We start from the raw sequence: 18475 nt of genomic DNA on the forward strand, positions 1-18475 counted from the left end.
ACATCCTCGTTTGTAAAAGGATATTCTTTGCCCTGGTTAAACGGTTCAGCATTTTTGTTAAAAATCAGTTTACCATAAATAGAAGGATTTCTGAAGTCCAGATTCTGTCCATGGATCTAGATGTCTTCTGCTAATACGACACTGTCTTGATTATTATAGATTTATAGTAAGTCTTAGATCGGGAAGTATGTTCATTGTTTTCAAAATTGTTCTGGCTACTCTGGGAACCTTTGAAATTCCATATAAATTCTAAGATCATTTTATCATTTGTCATGTTCCTGAAAAATACAAACCCAAAAAACCTGCTTGAATCTTGATAGGGATTGCATCAATTCTATCCATTAATTCCATTAATTCCACTGTGATGAGAATTGAGTCTATAAAATGTAGTCAGGCTTGTTTTATAACCTACTAGAAAGTCTGTCCTGGAGAATGTTCCACAAGCAGGGCATTCTGTGGAGTGTTCCATACATGGCTTCCAGGTCCGTCCCGATGCTTGGCGGTGCCGTTCAACTGTTATATTCTTGTTGGCTTGGCATCTAGTTGCTGTATTACCGACTGTTCTGTCCGTTACTGACAGTTTGTAGTGAGATCTCCAGATACCATTTTTTTAACTGTCTTTCAGTTTATCCCTTCAAAATCTAGATATTTTTGTTTCACGTATTATGTGGTTCTATTTTTTTAGGTGCAAAAATATTTGTAATTATTATGTCTGCCTGCTCAATTTACACTTTAGTCATTATAAAATATCCCTTTTTGTCTCCAGCAACACTTTCTTTAGTCTTAAATTGATTTTGTCTAATATTAGTATCGATACTCCAGATCTCTTTGGTTCACTCTTTACCTTGTACAATTATCCATCCTTTTAATTGCAACTACTTGTGTCTTTAAATGTAAAGTAAGTCTTCTGGAGACAGTGTATCGTTGGATCTTAATTTGTTTGTTTTTTTCCCCTAATCCAGTCTGACGACTGTCACCTTTTTTTTATTGGAGTGTTTGGTTCATTTACATTTAATGTAATTTTGCTGTAGGCTTTATATTTGCCATTTTGTTGTTTGTTTTCCATATCTTATGGGGCTTTTTGTTGTTGTTGTTTTGTTGTTTCTATCATCTTCTGTTATTGCCTTCTTCTGTGTTAAACCGATGTTCTAACATATCACTTAAATATTGATTTGGTGGGTTGGTTGGTTTGTTTTACTCTGTTTATTTTTAAGTTAGCTTCTTTATGGGTCCTCTAGAGATTACGATACACATCTTAACTTAAAAATTCTATTTCAGCTAATTAATATTAACTTGTTTCTTTCTTTCTTTTTTTTTTTTTAAAGATTTTATTTATTTATTTATTTGACAGACAGAGATCACAAGTAGGCAGAGAGACAGGCAGAGAGAGAGGAGGAAGCAGGCTCCCTGCCCAGCAGAGAGCCCAACGTGGGACTCGATCCCAGGACCCTGAAATCATGACCTAAGCCGAAGGCAGAGGCTTAACCCACTGAGCCACCCAGGCGCCCTATTAACTGGTTTCTAATAACATATGGAAGTTTGTTTTACTACAGCTTCCTTCCCTACCCTTTCCTTTCTGCTGCTGCTGCAACACTAATGACATCTTGATATAAACCCTTCAAACATTTTTGTCATTTTTGTCTCGTGTATTTTCTTTTAAATAAGTTCGGAGGAAAAAGGAGTTTAAAAATATGTATTCTGTCTTTATCTACATAATTACTTTTTATCAACGCTTTTTATTTCTTTGTGTGGATCTGAGCAACCAACAGCCAAGAGGACTCCTTTCAATATGGCTTGTGGGTCAGGTCTGCTGGCAACAAAATTTCTGACCCAGTAATGGTTTTATTTCTCCTTCTTTTTAAAGCTAGTTTTGCTAGATACTGGCTTCTTGATCAACGGGCTTTTCTTTTTTTCAACGGTCTTTTTCGTTGCGGCCTCTGTGATTGCTAGTGAGGTCAGCTGTTAAAGTTACACTTTAGTCACTATAAAATATCCCTTTAATCCTACTGAAGGTGCCACATATCTGATGACTTGCTTTTCTCTTGCTGCTTTCAGGACTGTTTTTCCTTGACTTTCGACAGTATGGCTATAATGTATTTAGATATGAATCTAAGGGTTTATTCTACTTGGAATTTGTTGATTTTGGGGAATGTGTACAATGTTTTTTTTTTTTTTAAACAAATTTGGGGAGATTTTAGACAATATTCCTTCAGATAGGTTTTCTACCCCTTTCTCTCTCCTCTCTTTCTGCATTCCCAATATGCCTGTGTTCGCATGTTTTATGGTATAGCACATGTTCAGTTTTACTCTTTTTCCTTTCTATTCCTCAGACTGGATAAGCTATAGACATTTTTTCAAGTTTGTTGATTCTTTTTCTCTGCCAACTCCAATCGGCTGTTCAGCCCCTATAACGAATTCTACATCAGTTATTGTACTTTGCAAGGCTAGAATGTCTATTTCGCCTTTTTACAAACTTTTAATCTCATTCTTGATATACTCCGTCTGGTGAGACACTCCTGTCCGACTTTCCCTTACTTCTTTAAACACACTTCCCTTTGGTTCTTTGAATGTATCTACAGCAGCTGATTTAAAGTCCCACACCTGAGCTAAGTCCCACACCTGAGCCCTCGCAGGGACACGCGGTCTATGCCTTTGGGTTGTTTCTTCCTCTTCTGCAGGGGACGTGTTTTCAACTTTCTTTGCATGTTTTATAAATTTTTAGTTGAAAACTAGACAGTACAGATGATACATATTGTAGCAACTTTGGAATTAGCCTCATCCCCCAGTAGGGTTTGCTGTTCTTGCTGGGCTGTTTTTTTTTCTTCCCTTGATGCTGATGTGTGATGAGTGACTTTTCTGGACTATTCTGTGGGGTCCTGTGTTCTCTGTGGTGTGCGGCCACCAAGTCCTCTAGTTCCTCTTTGAAAAAGTCCTTGTTTTTACCTTTCAGTCTGGCTTCCCCAGGGTCATCCTCAGGTGAGCAGGGCTAACGGTCAGTCAGCTATCCGTCAGGAGTTTTCTCTAAATGCCTTAGGTCTCCATCTTCTGTCAACGGGATCGAACTGCAGGCGAGCCACGAGTCAGCCCTAGCTCCCACTTCTGTTTACGTGCAGGTCTCCAGGCTGGCCAGAGGTGACGGACCTGGCCCTTTCTTTTCCCATGTCTTTCCTGAGCATGTGCACGTCCAGATGCAGACTCCCGATTCCCAGGAATGTGCTGGGGCTTTTCCAACCCCCTGCAGGCACTGAGTGTGGCTAGGCTCCCGTTTGCCCCAGCTGAGATCACAGCCTTGGCTGCTCCCGCAAGCAAGAGTCCAGCCATCTGCTGTTTTGGTCATGGCCTGGGAAGACGACGTTTCCAGGGAGGTTCACCGTCAGTCAGATACTGTTTGCACGTTGGGCAGGGCTTTCAACAGAGCCCTAAAAGAGGCCAGTCTCCTTCCCTGTCAGCGAAGCTGCTGGCTTTCTACAGCTGCACTCCGGGGGCTGGGGAAGGCGGATGCGAGTGGCCCCCCCGAGACCACTGCAGACCCCACTCTTCTTAGCAGGATCTAGTTTTTCTCGAATAAATGCTTTTCAGTTTGTTCTGCCTCTTTGGTGAATTTCCAGATTGTGAAATAATGGATTTGAAAGATCTCAGTATTTCTGTTGCTTTTTTGGGGAGTGCTGACTCCCCGAGGCCCTCCCCCTCCCACCCTAGAAGTCCTGCCTGTCTTCCAGTCCTTGAGCCACCAGAAAGTGCCGCGGGTAATGGCCAGGCGTTCTCTGACCAAGAAGAAAAAACACGGCAGTCCTCTTCAGCTTGCAAGGCCAACTCATACTTGAAAGTCAGCCTTTGCAGCAGAAATCTTTGCATATCACATGTCTAGAAGAGGAAGAAACCCTCAGTACTAGAGCCGGAACTTGGGAGAGCACAGAGACTGTTTAAGTCAGAGCCGGCAGACCCCCACGGTGCTTCTGGCCTGGCCCGTGTTCGCTGTGATTGTGAGCAGGTCAGCGAGCGCGTGTCTGCGAGCCCGTCTCCTCTGTCTGTGGGGTCCACGTCGGCACTTCCGGCCGACGTGGGACTGTTCCAAGGTTGAAAATGTAAACTGAGACGATATACGTGAAGTCACTTTGAAAAGCACCGGAGGCCGCCCATCTAGTGCTGTGACTGGGACGCGGGATTTCTGTTTGTCAACAGGATGTGTCACGCCAGACCGGGAATGGCTCTCTCAGCTCTGACGGGAAGATAATTACCACAATTCCAAGTCCCCACATTCTTCTCTGCCTGGACTTGGTCGACATCTGTGAGCCAACGACCCGGTGCTCCTCAGGGATCCATAGGCAAGAATACAGTTTTGTACCAAGGAGATCACTTGAACGTGTCCGTGCCCGGCTGGCTGTGTGCCCGGAGCTCCAGGGGCAGGGGAACCAAGTGTCTGGCTGGAGTTACAGGGCCCTGGCCGCTCTTGTGAAAACACAGTTGTCTGACAGCTGTGGGCAGAGCCCTCCACTGCCCTGGTCCCCACTCTCCCAAAGAGGTGTCTAGCTCAGACGGTCTGGCACCCACTGTGCTTTCTGAATGTGGCCATTGTGTTTCCAAATACCGGGCCTTATGGCTTCACGCTCCGGTGACGAGACACAGTGGTACTATTTGCTCACGGACCCGCAGGCGTCTGGGAGGAGCTCTCCTTCGCGAGTAAGAAAGCCCCGTGAGCATCGGAGAAGGAGAAAGTGCAGAGCCCGGGCCAGCGTCGCACGACTTCATCTGTGGGGAGACAGAGCCATTGTAAGAACTGTTGGAAACGGGCTCCCTTCTTCGCAGAAAAGGCCAGCATCCCAGTCACGAAACGTCCACACACAGACACTCCAGGTACTCTGAGCTTGCCTGCGACCCAGGACAGAAACACGCGACATGCGTCCCGGCGCACAGCCCCTGCGCACGTCCGGGCGGCCGCTCTAAGCCCTCTGCGCTCCTGCCGCGGCGAGTGCCGCTTGGTCGTGAGCGGACCTGAGGGTGCCAGAGGTTGCAGGCTCTTCCTGCGGGTCCCTCTCCGACACCACCTCCTCGTCTCTGATCAACGCTCACGGGGAGCAAGCTAATGCCTGTGACGGGGTGGGCATGGCCGGCTGACATCCATGGAGAGCAACGGGGCTCACTGCCCCCCGAGGACCCAGAAAACACCCGGGCCACACGACCAGAAACACAGCGCGGCCGGAAGCCCTTCCCGCGTGCGGCTGACATCCCCACAAGGCAAGACGGATAAGAGTGCCCAGAACAGACATCTCAGCTCCGGAGTCCCGGGAGTGGGCGGCCTCCTCCTCCCGCTCGCCCTGCTGCCCGTCGGAAGGGACAGCAGGGGCTCTGACGTCACAGCCCCGCAGCTTACGGGGCTGGGCGCTGGGGGCAGCACCGGCGTGTCTGTGCCCTACAGAGAGCCCAACCCACGGCCCTGCGGGACCGCGGCTGCTTCCCCCTTCTTTCCTCTCGGAGGGTGGCCTCCTGAGCGCTGCCCTCCTGGCCATGCCGAGGACGCAGGCCTCCCACAGAGTCTCCAGAGAAGCCGCTCACAGAGCCCACGGCCCCCGTGCCCGCAGTGCTCCGTCCCCGGGGGCGTGTGGTGGGATTTTCATGCTGGAGACCCACACGCGGACACGCCAGTGCGTGCAGGACGGGCCCTGGTGAACTCCTCTGTGGCTGCGTCCGTCCAGCCGTCTCGCAGTAGCCGCCGTCGTAATGTTAACAACTGCACACGTCTGGTCACCGCGACACAGACTCTTCCCATGTCGTGAGGAACGGGGAAGGCCCCAGCCCTGGGCGCCAGGCCAGGTCAGTAAAACTCTCCACGAGCAGAGATTGTGTTCTCTCCCGGAGCAGCCTGGGCTCAGGGACGAGGGCGCAGAGCGGGGGACGCGATCCGGCCGCCTGGTCCAGCTGCGAGTTGTTCTAACAACATGGGGACTTCTGGAGACCTGAGCGCTCCCGGCAGGGCTGAAAGGGCTGACTCTGGCGCAGGCGGCGGGGCGGGCGGGGCGACCACGCGGCTGACGCATGGACGGACCCACGACCGGCCCGCGAGCCGACCCCCGAGAATCCCCGAGGAGCTGGGACTCAGCAGCACAGCCGCCCGTCTGCGGGGTCCCCTTGCACAAAGCCCAGGACAGCCTGTGGCTCCAGAGGCGCCGAGAGCGCCGTCCCCGCAAACGCCGTGCATGAGACCGTGCCCCGCGACACGTACTCGTGTATGCACGCGTGAACGGCCCACATCTGCACGTCAGCGACTGTAAGGACGGCCCGTGGCAGCCGGGGCAGCGTGTGTCGGGGCCACACACGGGCCACACAGAAATCATGGCAGCGAATCGCTCATGTGTGGCTTTCACGGCCTGGTTCAAAAATCTACATTTAAAATAACACGAGGCCCATAAAACGACTCTTAAGAACGTACGCACGTAGTTCTGCCACGACTGAGAAGTCTGAACTGAGAGCTTAAGTCTTGTGAGTGTTGCTGGACCAAAGAAAAAACTACAATTTGTTTATTTATGGACCAAATACTTTTGAAATGAAACCAGAGAGCAGACTCAACCGAGAAACAGACAAAACCCAAGAGAAAGCGGGGATCCGTCTTTGGGCGAGTCGCGCCGTGCCCTGCTCTGAAGAGCGAGAAAGGTCTGGCAGGTGTGAACGTGGCTGCGTACAACAGCTCGTGCGTCCGCACGCCCCCGCTCTCTGCCACCGCACAGAACACCCCATTCTCACTTTCTCCTTCTACGTTCCTGGAAAACAAAACCCCCAAAGAAACGCCACCAGGGAGCCCAAACGGCCGCCCCCGACTTCTGAACAGGGTCTTGCTCTTAAGAGCAGCCGTGGCCGCCGTTAGGCAAACGGACGGGCTCCCGACAACGCTGCTGCCGCGCAGGGAGAGGCCAGGGGGAGCACCTTCGTGCTCCCTGGCATCGAGAGTCTCACCACAGGGGCCCGCCTTCCACCGACCAGGCCCTGCGTCCCTCCCCATGGTGGCCAGAGAGCTGTGTGAGTCCCAGCGTGCAGCCTCAGCCCCTGGGCACCCGGGGGGAGAAGGCCTCACGACCCCCAGGTTGTCACGGGGCTGTGGTCCTGCTGCCCCACCACCGACCGGTCTTTCCGGGAAGCGAAGCCGCCCCAGCCCCCCGCCCCTGCTGGCGGAGCCGTGTGCGGAAAGCTTTCCCGTCGGGCCACTTTGCGCCCATGCCGGCTCACGTTCTAGCAGGTTCTCGCTGTTGTTTCCGATTCCAGGCTGCAAATTCAGACCGGAGACACAGAGGAAAGGCCCGTGCCCTGCAGCGGGTCCCAACGCCCCTGTCCCACGCCACTGCCGCCTCCACCGCCTGCCATGGAACCTGAGACATGGCCTCACACGCCAGGAACGACCCTCCGAGCTCACTGATCACACTGAGCCCGACGGGGAGGACAGCAGAGGCCGAGACACGGGACGGCGGAAGGGCTACGACTCCGGCAGGGGACGTGTGCCCCGCGCCAGAGAGGCTCTGCGGGGGCTGGGGGTGGGGGGCACACCTGGACGGCTCAGGTACACAACCGCAGGGGGAGGCCCTCCACGCCGCAACTCGAGTCCTGCAGGGTTTCCAGGAGCTCCCGAGGTCAGGCCACACGACCAGGACGCCTGCGAATCCCTCCCATCAGCCCCATCGGAAGGGCACGAGTTACAGCCCAGCCCCCAGCACCCCGGGATTCAGGTGGGAAGCTCGGGGCTCAGGGCCCCGCATGCACGATGGTCACCTTGAGCCTGCACTGTCTTTGGGGACTGACCGACTAACTCGGCACAGGCCACATCCGCGTCAGCGCTCTGCCAGAGGCGTGGTTCCAGGGCGCCAGGGTCAGCGGACAGTCCCCTGACCTCTCGGCAGGGAGCCCCTCTTGCTCCCCTGCGAGAAATAGCCAGGCCCAGTCTGCATCCTGCCTGCGGACTCGGGGTCTCTAGCCACGCAGACAGGGCAACGACCGCCCCGTCCGTTCTCCTGCCAGCAGAGACGCCTGCCTGGCCCTCGTGTATGTTCTGGTTGCGGGGAGAGAAGTCCCAGCGCCCGCCAGTCTCCACGCGGTCCCCTCCTGGGTGCGGCCATGCGGCCTCCGGGCCTGGGAGACGTACCGCAGGGAAGCCTGAGCCGGGGAAGGCTGTGCTCCCCACTGGCCTCCGTCAGCCTCAGGAAAGGCCGCTTGTGGGGACTTGCTGGCCATGTCCACCACGTCAGCTCCAGAAGGATGCACGGGGGACACAGGACAGCCACTCTCGTAAGGGCTCCACGGCCAGCACGTGCTCCCCGGCCACTCGGGGCTCTGGCTGGGCTCCCCACAGCGGCACTGGAACAGCACGCGTGGGTGTGCGTGCAGGAAAACGTGCGCACGTCCACATAGACCCGTCGTCCGCCTCCTGCGGGGCCTCCTGCTACTCCGCCCTGACCACAGCCCGTGTTCCGACCAAAAGAACAACAAGCGTCTTGTAAACGCTGTTGTCAGCTAAAGTGGAAAACCCTCCTTTACGCCTGGCCTGGGGTTGCGGGATCCGTATTTCCAGCCCCAGAGGCAGAGAATGTATTGCACACCTGGCTTGCTCGGAACTTCAAGCAGTGGTGGGGGGAGGGGGGCGTCAGGGCCACAGGCATGGCCAGGAAGCGCCCGCAGGCCCACGGGGCAGCGGTCGGGGGGGCGGGGCCCGAGGCTCAGAGCAGGGGGAGGTGCCAGGAGCTCCCGGGAGACCACGGCAACGTCGCTGGGGGGTGTGGGGCCCTCCAGCACAGGTAGCAGCTAGTACACACGGGTGTTCACAACATCGGGGGCCGTAACACCGGGGCTGCTGTTGGCAGGTGCCCGGGAGGAAGTCTGAGCCGGGGACCGGCAGATTCCAGCACGCGGCCCACCGGCCGGCGCGGAGAGCTCGTCCTCCGGCACCCGACAGGGCACCCGCAGCCGCGGTCCGGCACCAAGGGCCGTGTGCTCCGCGGTGGGGCCCCGCTGGCGAGGTTCTAGTCCTAGCTCCGAGCCCCCCTCCGGCTTTATTCTCCTTTCCGGGGGCACCTGATGGGCGTCCCAGCGCCACACGTCAAAATGTTAACCACCTTCAGCCCGTGTCCGCAAATCGCTTCCTCAACCAGCGACGCTCACACGATGCCCCCAAACAGGAGGCCCGGCCCGGAGTCCCGCTGCCGACTGTGCCTCGAAGCAACCGGGGCCTCGTGTGAGGTCATACCGTGCAGCTTCTGTCCCGTGGGACCCCCGCCACAAGCTCCGTGGGGCCTCTGGCCGAGGCGACAAGGCCCAGGGCCGGAGACAGGCTTCCTGCACGGACGTGTGCGCCGGTACACACTGCTCCTCGTCACGCGCACGTGCAGCGCCAGGCGGCGTGTGCACCTCGGGCCCCGGCACTTACCGTCGTCCAGGTATAGCTGGTCCAAGTCCTGAGGCTCTCGCTTGACCGTTACGGGAATGGGGGCCAGACTACGACTACCGTCCTCACGCACCTCGGGCGGCGGCAGAGGCCGGGGGGCTGTGGACTCGCTCCTCGGAGCCTTCGGCCGTTGGGGCAGCTGGTGGCCCGTCGCGGACGGGCGGGCGGGGCCGCAGGGCTGCAAACAGGTCGGCTCTTGGGTACCGGGCGGTGGTGAGGAGCAGGGGCTGTCGGGACACAGAGCTGGCCGGCGGCCTGGGGGTCGGCCAACGCTGCGCTGGGGACTCACCTGGGGTCGCAGCAGGGCGGGGGGCGGCGGCTGGGGGGGCCCGGGGTGCACGCCCACGAGTCTCGGTGTCTCCTCAACGGCGAGGACCCCTCCGGCCGGCCGTGGAAGTCCGAGGCCCGGGCCGGCCATGCCCTTGCTGTAGGTGGCGGCAGAGAGGTCATGGAGCTTGGGGCTGGCGCTGGGGGGCGGAGACACCATGGTGGTCCTCGGGGGACAGGGCAGGAAGCTGGGCAGCAGGCAGGAGCCCGGGTCCGGCGGCACGGCCAGCGGCTGGCTGTAGCAGGGCTTAGGGAGCGGGCTGGAGCCCTGGCCCATCAGTCCGCAGGTCAGGACAGGCTCGTAGTCATCGGTGGGCTCCGTCTTGATGGCTGGAGCTGCAAGAAGCGAGACACGGGAATGAACACGGGCTGCAGACGGGCGTGATGGACGGGCGGGCTGCGGCGGGGGCACCCCCGGGAAACGGCGTCTTGACTGAGTCCCTGTGTGTCTGCCTGGGTCTCCCACCCAAGTAGGAGGAGGCGTGAGTCACCATCTCCAGGAAGCGGCAGCTGGTTCTAATACTGAGAACACTGTTGTCCTTGGAAGCCCCCCAGCACTCATGTGCTATAAAAACCCACTCGCAAACTGCAGTAGAAGCTCCGGACCCAAGGGCCCACGGATTTGCAGAAATCAAAGCAAAAATGTTAACGTGGATGTAGGACTGCGTTCCTCCCGCTACGGACGCCCCGAGGAACGTCTGCACACGCGGCGATCCCGCACAGGCGCTGGGCACAGGGCTTCCGTGAAACCCAAGAGAAACCGTGTGCGGCGACCACGGTTGGGGAACACGCCCTCCAGGCTCCACGTCGCAGGGACAGGCTGTCCTAGCCCCGCAGCCCCACAGGCTCTGGGGTCCTCTCGTCCTCGCCAGGAATCGGGGCCACGAGGCCGACAGCCACGGGGGGCCTGTCCGACTCTGCGCCGCGCCTCTGCTTCGGGGGAACACCGGGCAGAACACAGGCAGGCGTGCTGAGGGGTGTTTACAGGGCCCACGGTCTCCCCAGGCGGCCCCTGCTGACCCCGTGCACTCTCTGGGCCCCAAGCCCGGCGCCTGTGCTGAAGGCCTCGCGGGTACCTCCCGCCCCGCATCACCTCTCCGTGGCGTAGACGGATGCGTGCAGCCTGGGGGCCTTGTACATGGGGCCCCAGCCTTCTCCTGAAACAGAGCAGAGCACGGCTACATCACAAGTGCCGCCAGAGCCGCGTCACGTCCTACCCAAATGCGTGTGGCACCTCCCGCTCAAGGGTGCCGCTCCATGAGCAGCAGCTCCCAGGGTTGTGACGGCCGCAAGTCGTCCTAGCGTCCAGCTCCTGGGGACTCTCCTTCTTGGGGACAGGTGAGCCCCACAGGGAGCAGCGCAGTAAGGGGGTCTTCATGCCAGGCCCCCGTGGGGTAGGGGGCCGGCCAGCATTCCCATGTGGCCCCTGTGTCCGCCGTTAGGAGGGTCCGTGCACCCACACCCTTCGCAGGGCAAGGGGTTCCTCTCTCTTTCCCGGAACTGGGGGTCAGGGCTCTGGCTGAGAGCGAGCCCCAGCAGAGGAGTATCCAGAGGAAAGTCCCGCTGGTTGCAGAAGGGACCTGAGAAGAGCTGGCTCCTCCCTGCGTGGCGTTCGGTCACCATGCGTCTCTCGTGTCCTGGGTCAGCTGACAGGTCCCCGGGAGAAGCCGGAGCCACCGAGGGCCCAAGCACATGTCCAGAGGAGCCTGCCTTGCTCCTATGGAGGCCACAGAGTCCCCTGGCCCCAGCAGACGGTGTGCAGCTGGCTCGGGGCAGCAGGGCACCAGGGACCACGAAGACCCCCAGGCTGGTCCACACCTGGGATGCAGCGTGTCCCTGGGCAATGGTGTTCCCATGCAGAAACGCTGTGGCTGTGTCAGGTCACTCCTCAGGAAGCCCCCATGCCCAAGGGACTTTCTGCCCACTTACAAGCCACCAGCAGAGACCACCACTGGCCCCGAAGCTACTGAGCCTCCGCCCCTCCCCCCAGGCCATGGCCTCCAGCTGGCCAGCCTGACGCTCCCCTACCCCAGAGCTCCGCGTCCACAGACCAGCAGGATAGACAGCTGGACCCCAGGGCCGCTGGCACGGAGGGGGTAACCCCACGCTGAGCAGAGCACAGAGCCAGGCCCTGCTCATCTTACGTGGAGAGAGGGAGCTGTGCGGCAGCTGGACATGTCACCCAGCGAGGGGACGGTCCCCTGCCCGCTTCCAGTACGCTGACGATCCAGAAACAGCAGAGGGGACGAGGTCAGCCCGAGAGGCAGACTTCATCTCTGACATGGCCACAAGGACACCGACCCCACGAGACACCAGGGCGAATGGAATGGCAAAGGTTGACTTCTAAATCGGTTGGGTAATTCTCAGAGTTCGTGATCTCAGGAGTATTTACCCACGTCTGGCAGATCAAACCGAAATCCTTCTGGGACTCGGCCTTTGCTGCGCTGATTTCCACCGCACATGGGGGCCGACTTGCCTCTCCCATAAGGTGTCCTGAGCTCCTTAAAAACTGCCACCCGTCTCCACCGGGCAACGCCAGCACGTGTGACTCCCCTGCCGTGGAGGGACGGCACGCAGCCAGCGGCCGGGACCAGCAGTTTCAGGAGGCGGGTCGGAGGCTGCCCGCCCTCGTGCATGACCGGTGGCCTCTGTCATTAGGACCTGTTTAAGGCTGCCTGGTGGCACCGGCAATAAGCGGCCCGCCATGGGGCTCCCTGAGACCCCTTCTCGGAGTCCCTGCAGCGCCGTCTCGCGGGGCCTCCGTGTGGGCCCACGCCCACCGCCGCTGGGGGACGCAGGACACGCATCACCTTCTGACGGCTGGCGTGGGGGCACAGGGCAGGGTCACGGCAGGGCCGACGCGGTGAGGCCCAACCCCACCTGGCCTAGCGCTCTGGGTACCACCAGGCTGGGCCTTCTCTGAACAGATGTGTTCCCTCCGTGTTTGCAGCCGCTGCCGCCTGCCGGGGTGGGCCTGACCTCTGCCTGCGGCCCCTGGACAGGCACCTTCAGGGGAGAGACGCGGGGCCCTTAACGGACGCAGTGATGCCTCTGCAGCTCGGGGGGGTGGGGTGAGCAGGACGACGGGTCTTGAGAAGCAGCGCAGGCAGTCCCCCGTGACTCCGGGCTGGGTGGTGGGCTTGCAGGACGAGCCCGCTGACCGCAGGCCAAGGGCAGCAGACACAGGCGCCCCAGGGCCCCAGGGACATGGCACAGCCTGGAAAACAGCGCCCACCGCCCCTGTGGCTCCCACAGAAGCTCAAGGGCACGGACACGCGGCATCTAAGTTGCATTTCTCGTGTGGACTCAAAGGAAACAAGCCCCGTCTGTGAATGGGAGCCGGGAGAAGACGCCTCCTGTTTCCTATTAGTGCGGGAGGAGCAAGGCCGCGTCGTGCGCGGGGGCCGGGGGCGGTGCAGAAGGCAGCTGGCGGCCTCGCCCGCGGCCCAGAGCCACTTCCTTCCAGACCGGCGCTTGGTGTGACGCAATGTCTGGTTCCCTCCCGGCGTCCACCTCGCTGGTCGGGGCAGGAGGGCTGGTGACAGGAGGCCCCGTCACTGCGCCAGCCGCGAGCTTACGATCCAGATTTACTGCGGCTCGCGAACGTGTGAGAGGTTAACGCTGATCCTGAGGGCGGCTGCCGCGCACAAAGCCAGTTCTCATGGAAAAGGTGCGGTGCCCTCCGTGCCGAGCTGGCGTTCACACCCTGGAGAGCTCGATTGGCACAGCGGCTGCGTCCGTGGAGACAGCATGTGTGCAGGAGACCAGGGAGATGCCCCTCGGCTCCCAAAGTGACGTGCCCCGTCCTCAGCCAAGGGGCAGCCGCTTCAGGGAGGGGCCTTGTCCCTGAGCAGGACTGCAGGCCCCCGAGCCAGGTGGCAGCACCTTCTCTCCTGGGCCACGGGCGGACAAAGCATCTGGCAGCAGATGCAGGGCAGGTGGGACAAGCCTCTCCCCGAGGGGCGCCACGCCACCCAGAGCACCCACAAAGGCTAGCTGTGGGCCAGAGAGCATTCCGGAACAGCCCGGCCGACCTCAAGGAAGCCCCACGTCGGCGCTTGGGCTCCATCCCGCACGGCAGGGACTCCCATTCCCGTGAGCACGGCAAAGCCCCTCCTAGGAGCCCCAGCTGGGGTCGGGGGGCTCACGGCAGAACCAGCCCCTTTCCGAATTGCACGGACTTGGGCTCAGGGGCCTTGCAGTTCACTGATCTGGGCTGTGTGGCCTCGACTCGCAGACATGACCAAGCAGCGTGTGCCCTGTGACACACACCCCACCTCCTCTGCGCGTTGCCTGACACCGAGTGTGCAGCACACAATGCGGCCAGGCTCAGGGGCTCCCAGGACAACCAGCCTCCAGGGTCGCAGCTGCCTGGTTACACAGGGATGCCACGTGCTGAACATCCACCACCGGCTGCTTCCACAGGTGAGTGGATGGAGACAGCCGGGGGCCCCGGGCTGACGGCGACACACCCCCAGGCCAGTAGTGGTACCCAGGAGCAGGGCCTTGCCCCCACGGCCCCGCCTGGATGCAGACGGCAGTAGTGGCCAGGACTAGCTCCCACAGGCAGCCCAGAGTGACGTGACGGGATTCCTGCCAGGCAGTGCGCAGACTGCCCCAAGGCCTATGGGGCCGCCGTTCCCAAGCACGTCGGGGACACCGTCCTCTCTTACATGTCTCCCTCCCTCCCGTGTGCTCCTGTGTCCTGCCTGTCGTCGGGCGCAACCTGTCTTCTAGCTGAAGGGCCAAGTTGAGCAATTCACGCTCGATGTGCTGTTGGGGCCGACGCTCCAGCCCAGGGGCCGCCGGAGGCCGGAGGTGAGGGAGAGAGACGTTCTTCCTGCTCGTAAGGGAGGCGTCTGGGGACTGCGCCGCACTGAGCACCAGCACCTCACGCACCCCACTCTTTACTCCAGAAAATCACGACGGCACCCAGCAGACACAGAGCGCCGAGCCGTTCCGCGCGTCCGTGATCGCGTGCCCGGCACCCGGCGTGGAGCCCAGATGCTAATAACACAGGAGCACACGACGGAAGGGCTCTCCAGCTCTGGAGCCGCGTGAACAACAAGGACACACTTCACCTGTGTCTTTCCTTTCAGACGTTCCCCCTCAAGCATGCCGTGTCCTGCACACACGGACGGGCCGCGGCCACAGCGAGGGACCAGAAGTCCGTCGCCCTGAGCGTTCTGCCCAGAGACCCCAGTCTTGTCGGGAGCCGCAGACTGCAGGGCTCCGAGGCCATGGAACCCCGTGGGCCTGTGTCCCCGGCCCCACGACAGACTCCCGTCCACCCAGCAGATGGCAAGGGCCGCCCACAAGCAGTCCATGGGTCTCCATGTCCAAATCACTGCCTCCAGCCGGCACGGGGAGCACCAGGGGGCCAGGAGCTGGGGTTCTACTCCTCGGTCTCGGACAAGCCAGGGATATTGCTGCCGACTGAATACTGTTCCCCAAATCCAGAGACGGAAGGCCTGACTTCCCTGTGGCTTTATCTGGAAATAAGGCTTCGGGGGTAGTTAAAACTAAATGAGTTTCTGGGGGTCCCTGATCCTACATGGACGTGCTTTGAGAAGAGAAAGAGAGATCTCTGTCCGCCGTGTAAGGATCGGTGGGAAGCGTCATCCCCCAGAAGCCGTCATTCCCGGATCCGAGCCTCCGGCCCTGAGCCCCGGGACATCCAGCCCCAGACCCGAGCGTGGCGGACATCCGGGCAGACTCCTCTTCTTCTGCACAAGCCCAGGGTCCGTCGACGGTGGGGCACGCCAGGGTGCCCGGGAGGCTGCAGGAACCTGCGGCAGGAGCCGCCCCGGCCACTCCCTTCTCCCTGCACACGCACGCCGGCCCTGCCCAGGGACCCTGCACAGTCCCGCACAAAAGGTGTTTTGTCCTAAGCCCCCGAGAACAAAGCTCAGATTGTTTTCTGTTTATTGCCTGACATTAAAGGCCCAGTTTACCGTCGGAATAAACACCCACAACGAGAACTTCAGGGCCTTTTTTAAATAATGAGAAGGAAAAGCAGGAACTGGAACCACGGGAAGTGCCAGCCCCGAGGGGCCAGGTTGCACCTTCTCTCTGCATCCACGGCCTACAGCGAATTCCGGGGCGGTCGGGGCACAGGCAGAAGCAGGAGAGCACATGCACACGAAGGACACTTCAGCTCGGATCCCGTCTGTCTTCCTTTGGGGACCTGCTCCCCGTCCTTCCCAGAGCCGCACCAGCGTCCATGCCCCACACGCCAGGTTCCCGGCAAGGGCCGGGCTTAGGGGGTCGGGTTGTGACAGTGTGGCCGTCCCCACTGCCCTCCGGTGACGGAGGGCTGGCAGGTGTCAGGGGCAGTGCCGGCTCCCTGTCGGGGCACCAGCCCCCACCTCCTCCAGGCCCCCAATCACGGAAGCTACGACCCATGCAGGTCGACCGCAGACCACGGTCAGGACGGGCCACACACGCCAGGAGATGCGTCCGGTGTTCTCATCCGAGAGTCACCAAAACCGCCTTTGCAGGGCTCGAGATGCCCAGTGCTGGGGTGCCCCCCCCCAGCAGCAGCTCCGAGGCGGGGTTCCGGGCAGAGCCCCGAGACCGCACCTCCCTGGCCACTGGCGGGAGCAGCTCCCGGGAGACTGGATGCCCACGTGCGTCATGCAGGGTCAAGTTTTCTCCACGCACGTCCCTCTGTGTTCGGAGGCCCGTGCCCCCCCCCGTCCCTTCAGGCCCTGTTTCCCGGCGTCCAGTGTCCCCCAGACGTGGTCCCAGAGCACCGTGCCGCTCCACTGTGTCACGGACAGGCCGGACCCTGCTCTTCCGCATGGCTCGGACCCAGGCTCCCTGTCCCGCGGTCGCTCTGGTGCAAGCTCCAAGTCCTCTCCCCGTGGCTGGTACGCCAGGCAGCCTGAAGTTAAATGCTGTCCACGTCCCCTTGCCGGGAGCCCACAGCCGACAGCAAGGTTGGCACCCTGCAGACCAGGGGCAGAAGCCACGTCCCGAAGGTGGTGCCGGACGTGGTCCCTGCACCCACGCCACGGAGCTGTGCCCACACGGGAGGGAGCCGAACGCTCCTTCCCGAGCCGAGGGATGGCTCCCGAACCCTCGTGGCCCCACCAGTGGCTGGCCCCTCACCGCTACACATCAGGCTGAAGACAGGAAAGGGACATTAAGGCACGGGTCCCCCATTTTCTGGCTAAAATAGCAAGAGAGTCAGACTTACTAAACACAGCGTCACGCCGGTCGTGGGAGGTGCTGAAGAGGAGCGCCGGAGAGTCCCACCTGACCGTGCTCGCTCCCGCTGTGCTCACCACGTGGCTGAGCTTAGGGAGAATGTTCCAGAATGGCATGACCACGGCCATAGCAGGCCTGCAGGCAGGCGTCCCGTGGTCACAGGAGGGGTGGCCCTGCGGGCCCGAGGGCAGCTTCCGTGTGGGCCAGGGCCGTGCTCTCTCTGCCCGGCACCCTCTGCCTGCCTCCTACCGCCAAGGCCGACTGTTTTGCCTTTGGAAGGGCGTCCCTAGGACGGACACTCCCTCAGCCACCTGGACTGACCTGACCCTCCACACTGGTGGTCAGAAATGTGGCATAATCTACTTTACTTGGAACCTGCAGGTCTTCTGGGACAGGTGAAGCTCCGGAGGAGCCTATCCAGGGGCCGCTCCCACCCATTCCCCTGCTGGGAAACCCCCTGAAAACGCCTCAAACGCAGAGACATGCTCACCAAGACTCAACCCCGGGTCAGGATTCATGTTCTCATTTTAAAGACTGACTGACTTTGGAGGGTATGCGAGGCCCTCCTTGGAACGTCCCGTTCCCTCCTGTCTGAGCCGCCACCCTTGCCAGCTGGTCCCAGTACCGGGCACCTTCAGGGACTAAGCCCAAGGCCAGGAGCCGCGGCCACAGCGCCGGCTCTCAGCCCTCCCTCGAGTCGGGGCATGGGAACAGCTGCGGTTCGGACCTGCCGGGGCAGAGTCTGTCTCCAGGACAGGACCAGGGCGCCCTTGGCTCACAAGGCCCGACCGCAGACGGGACCTCCTCCTTCCAAGAGACTGCCCTCGGGCACTAACGACAGCGGCCGACGAGCCGCAGGAAGCAGCTCTGGCTCCGTGTGCGGCCTAGCCGTGTCCTCCGGAACGGCACCGAAGCTTTCCGCTGCTCCGTCAGCAGCTGCCCCAGGATGCCACGCGGGCAGTGGCCCTGCTCTGTCCTCATTCAGCCGGAAACGTGTCCCCATCAACACTGGGCCAACCCCGAGGGGCGAGGGACCCCAGCATCCTGGGCCCCACAGCAGACCAGCCGCCCCAGACGCGGGCCGACCGGAGCCCGCCTCCCTGCTGGGCTGCGCCCAGGCCCACCGCACACAACCGCACGGACGGGGGTCCCCTCGGGCGGCTGAGAGTAAGGGTGGCGGGTGAGAGGGGTGCCGTCCCGGGCAACAGAGCTCAGTTTGCCTGCTGTGACCGGAAGCGGAAGCGACTCGAGGGTGACACAGGGACCCCCATGTGCCCCCAAGCCACGACACTCGATCCTCTGAGTTCCCAGGCCTGCACTCCCACGAGCCATGTGGGGGCAGTGAGGTCCCTGCTGCTCCGTGCGAGGGTGGCCTCCCAGGGGCACTGCCTCTTGGGGTCACAGCTCTGAGAGCCCGCAGTGTGCCTCCCACCAGGAGGAGACGGGCCCCACCACCCCCCGCGCCCACGGCTAATTCTGGTGGAAAACCCAGGATGGCACTTGATTTTGCATACC

At 60.2% G+C, this 18475-nt stretch overlaps 1 protein-coding gene across 6 annotated transcripts in view; it reads right to left on the reverse strand.

Annotated features, from left to right (window-relative positions):
- Positions 1-18475, reverse strand: part of NFATC1 (nuclear factor of activated T cells 1) — a 92994-nt gene that overhangs the window by 16312 nt on the left and 58207 nt on the right. For 4 of the 6 annotated variants that reach the window (XM_032309239.1, XM_032309241.1, XM_032309242.1 and 1 more), the window contains 2 exons: positions 9711-10084; positions 9404-9599 (listed from right to left, as the gene is read on the reverse strand). In XM_032309239.1, the coding sequence (XP_032165130.1) occupies positions 9404-9599; positions 9711-10084 (570 nt within the window). The remainder of the gene's footprint in view (positions 1-9403; positions 9600-9710; positions 10085-18475) is intronic. The other 2 variants (XM_032309244.1, XM_032309245.1) reach the window with 2 other exon arrangements.

This window comes from Mustela erminea, chromosome 13 (assembly GCF_009829155.1).
Source record: "Mustela erminea isolate mMusErm1 chromosome 13, mMusErm1.Pri, whole genome shotgun sequence".
NCBI lineage: Eukaryota > Metazoa > Chordata > Mammalia > Carnivora > Mustelidae > Mustela > Mustela erminea.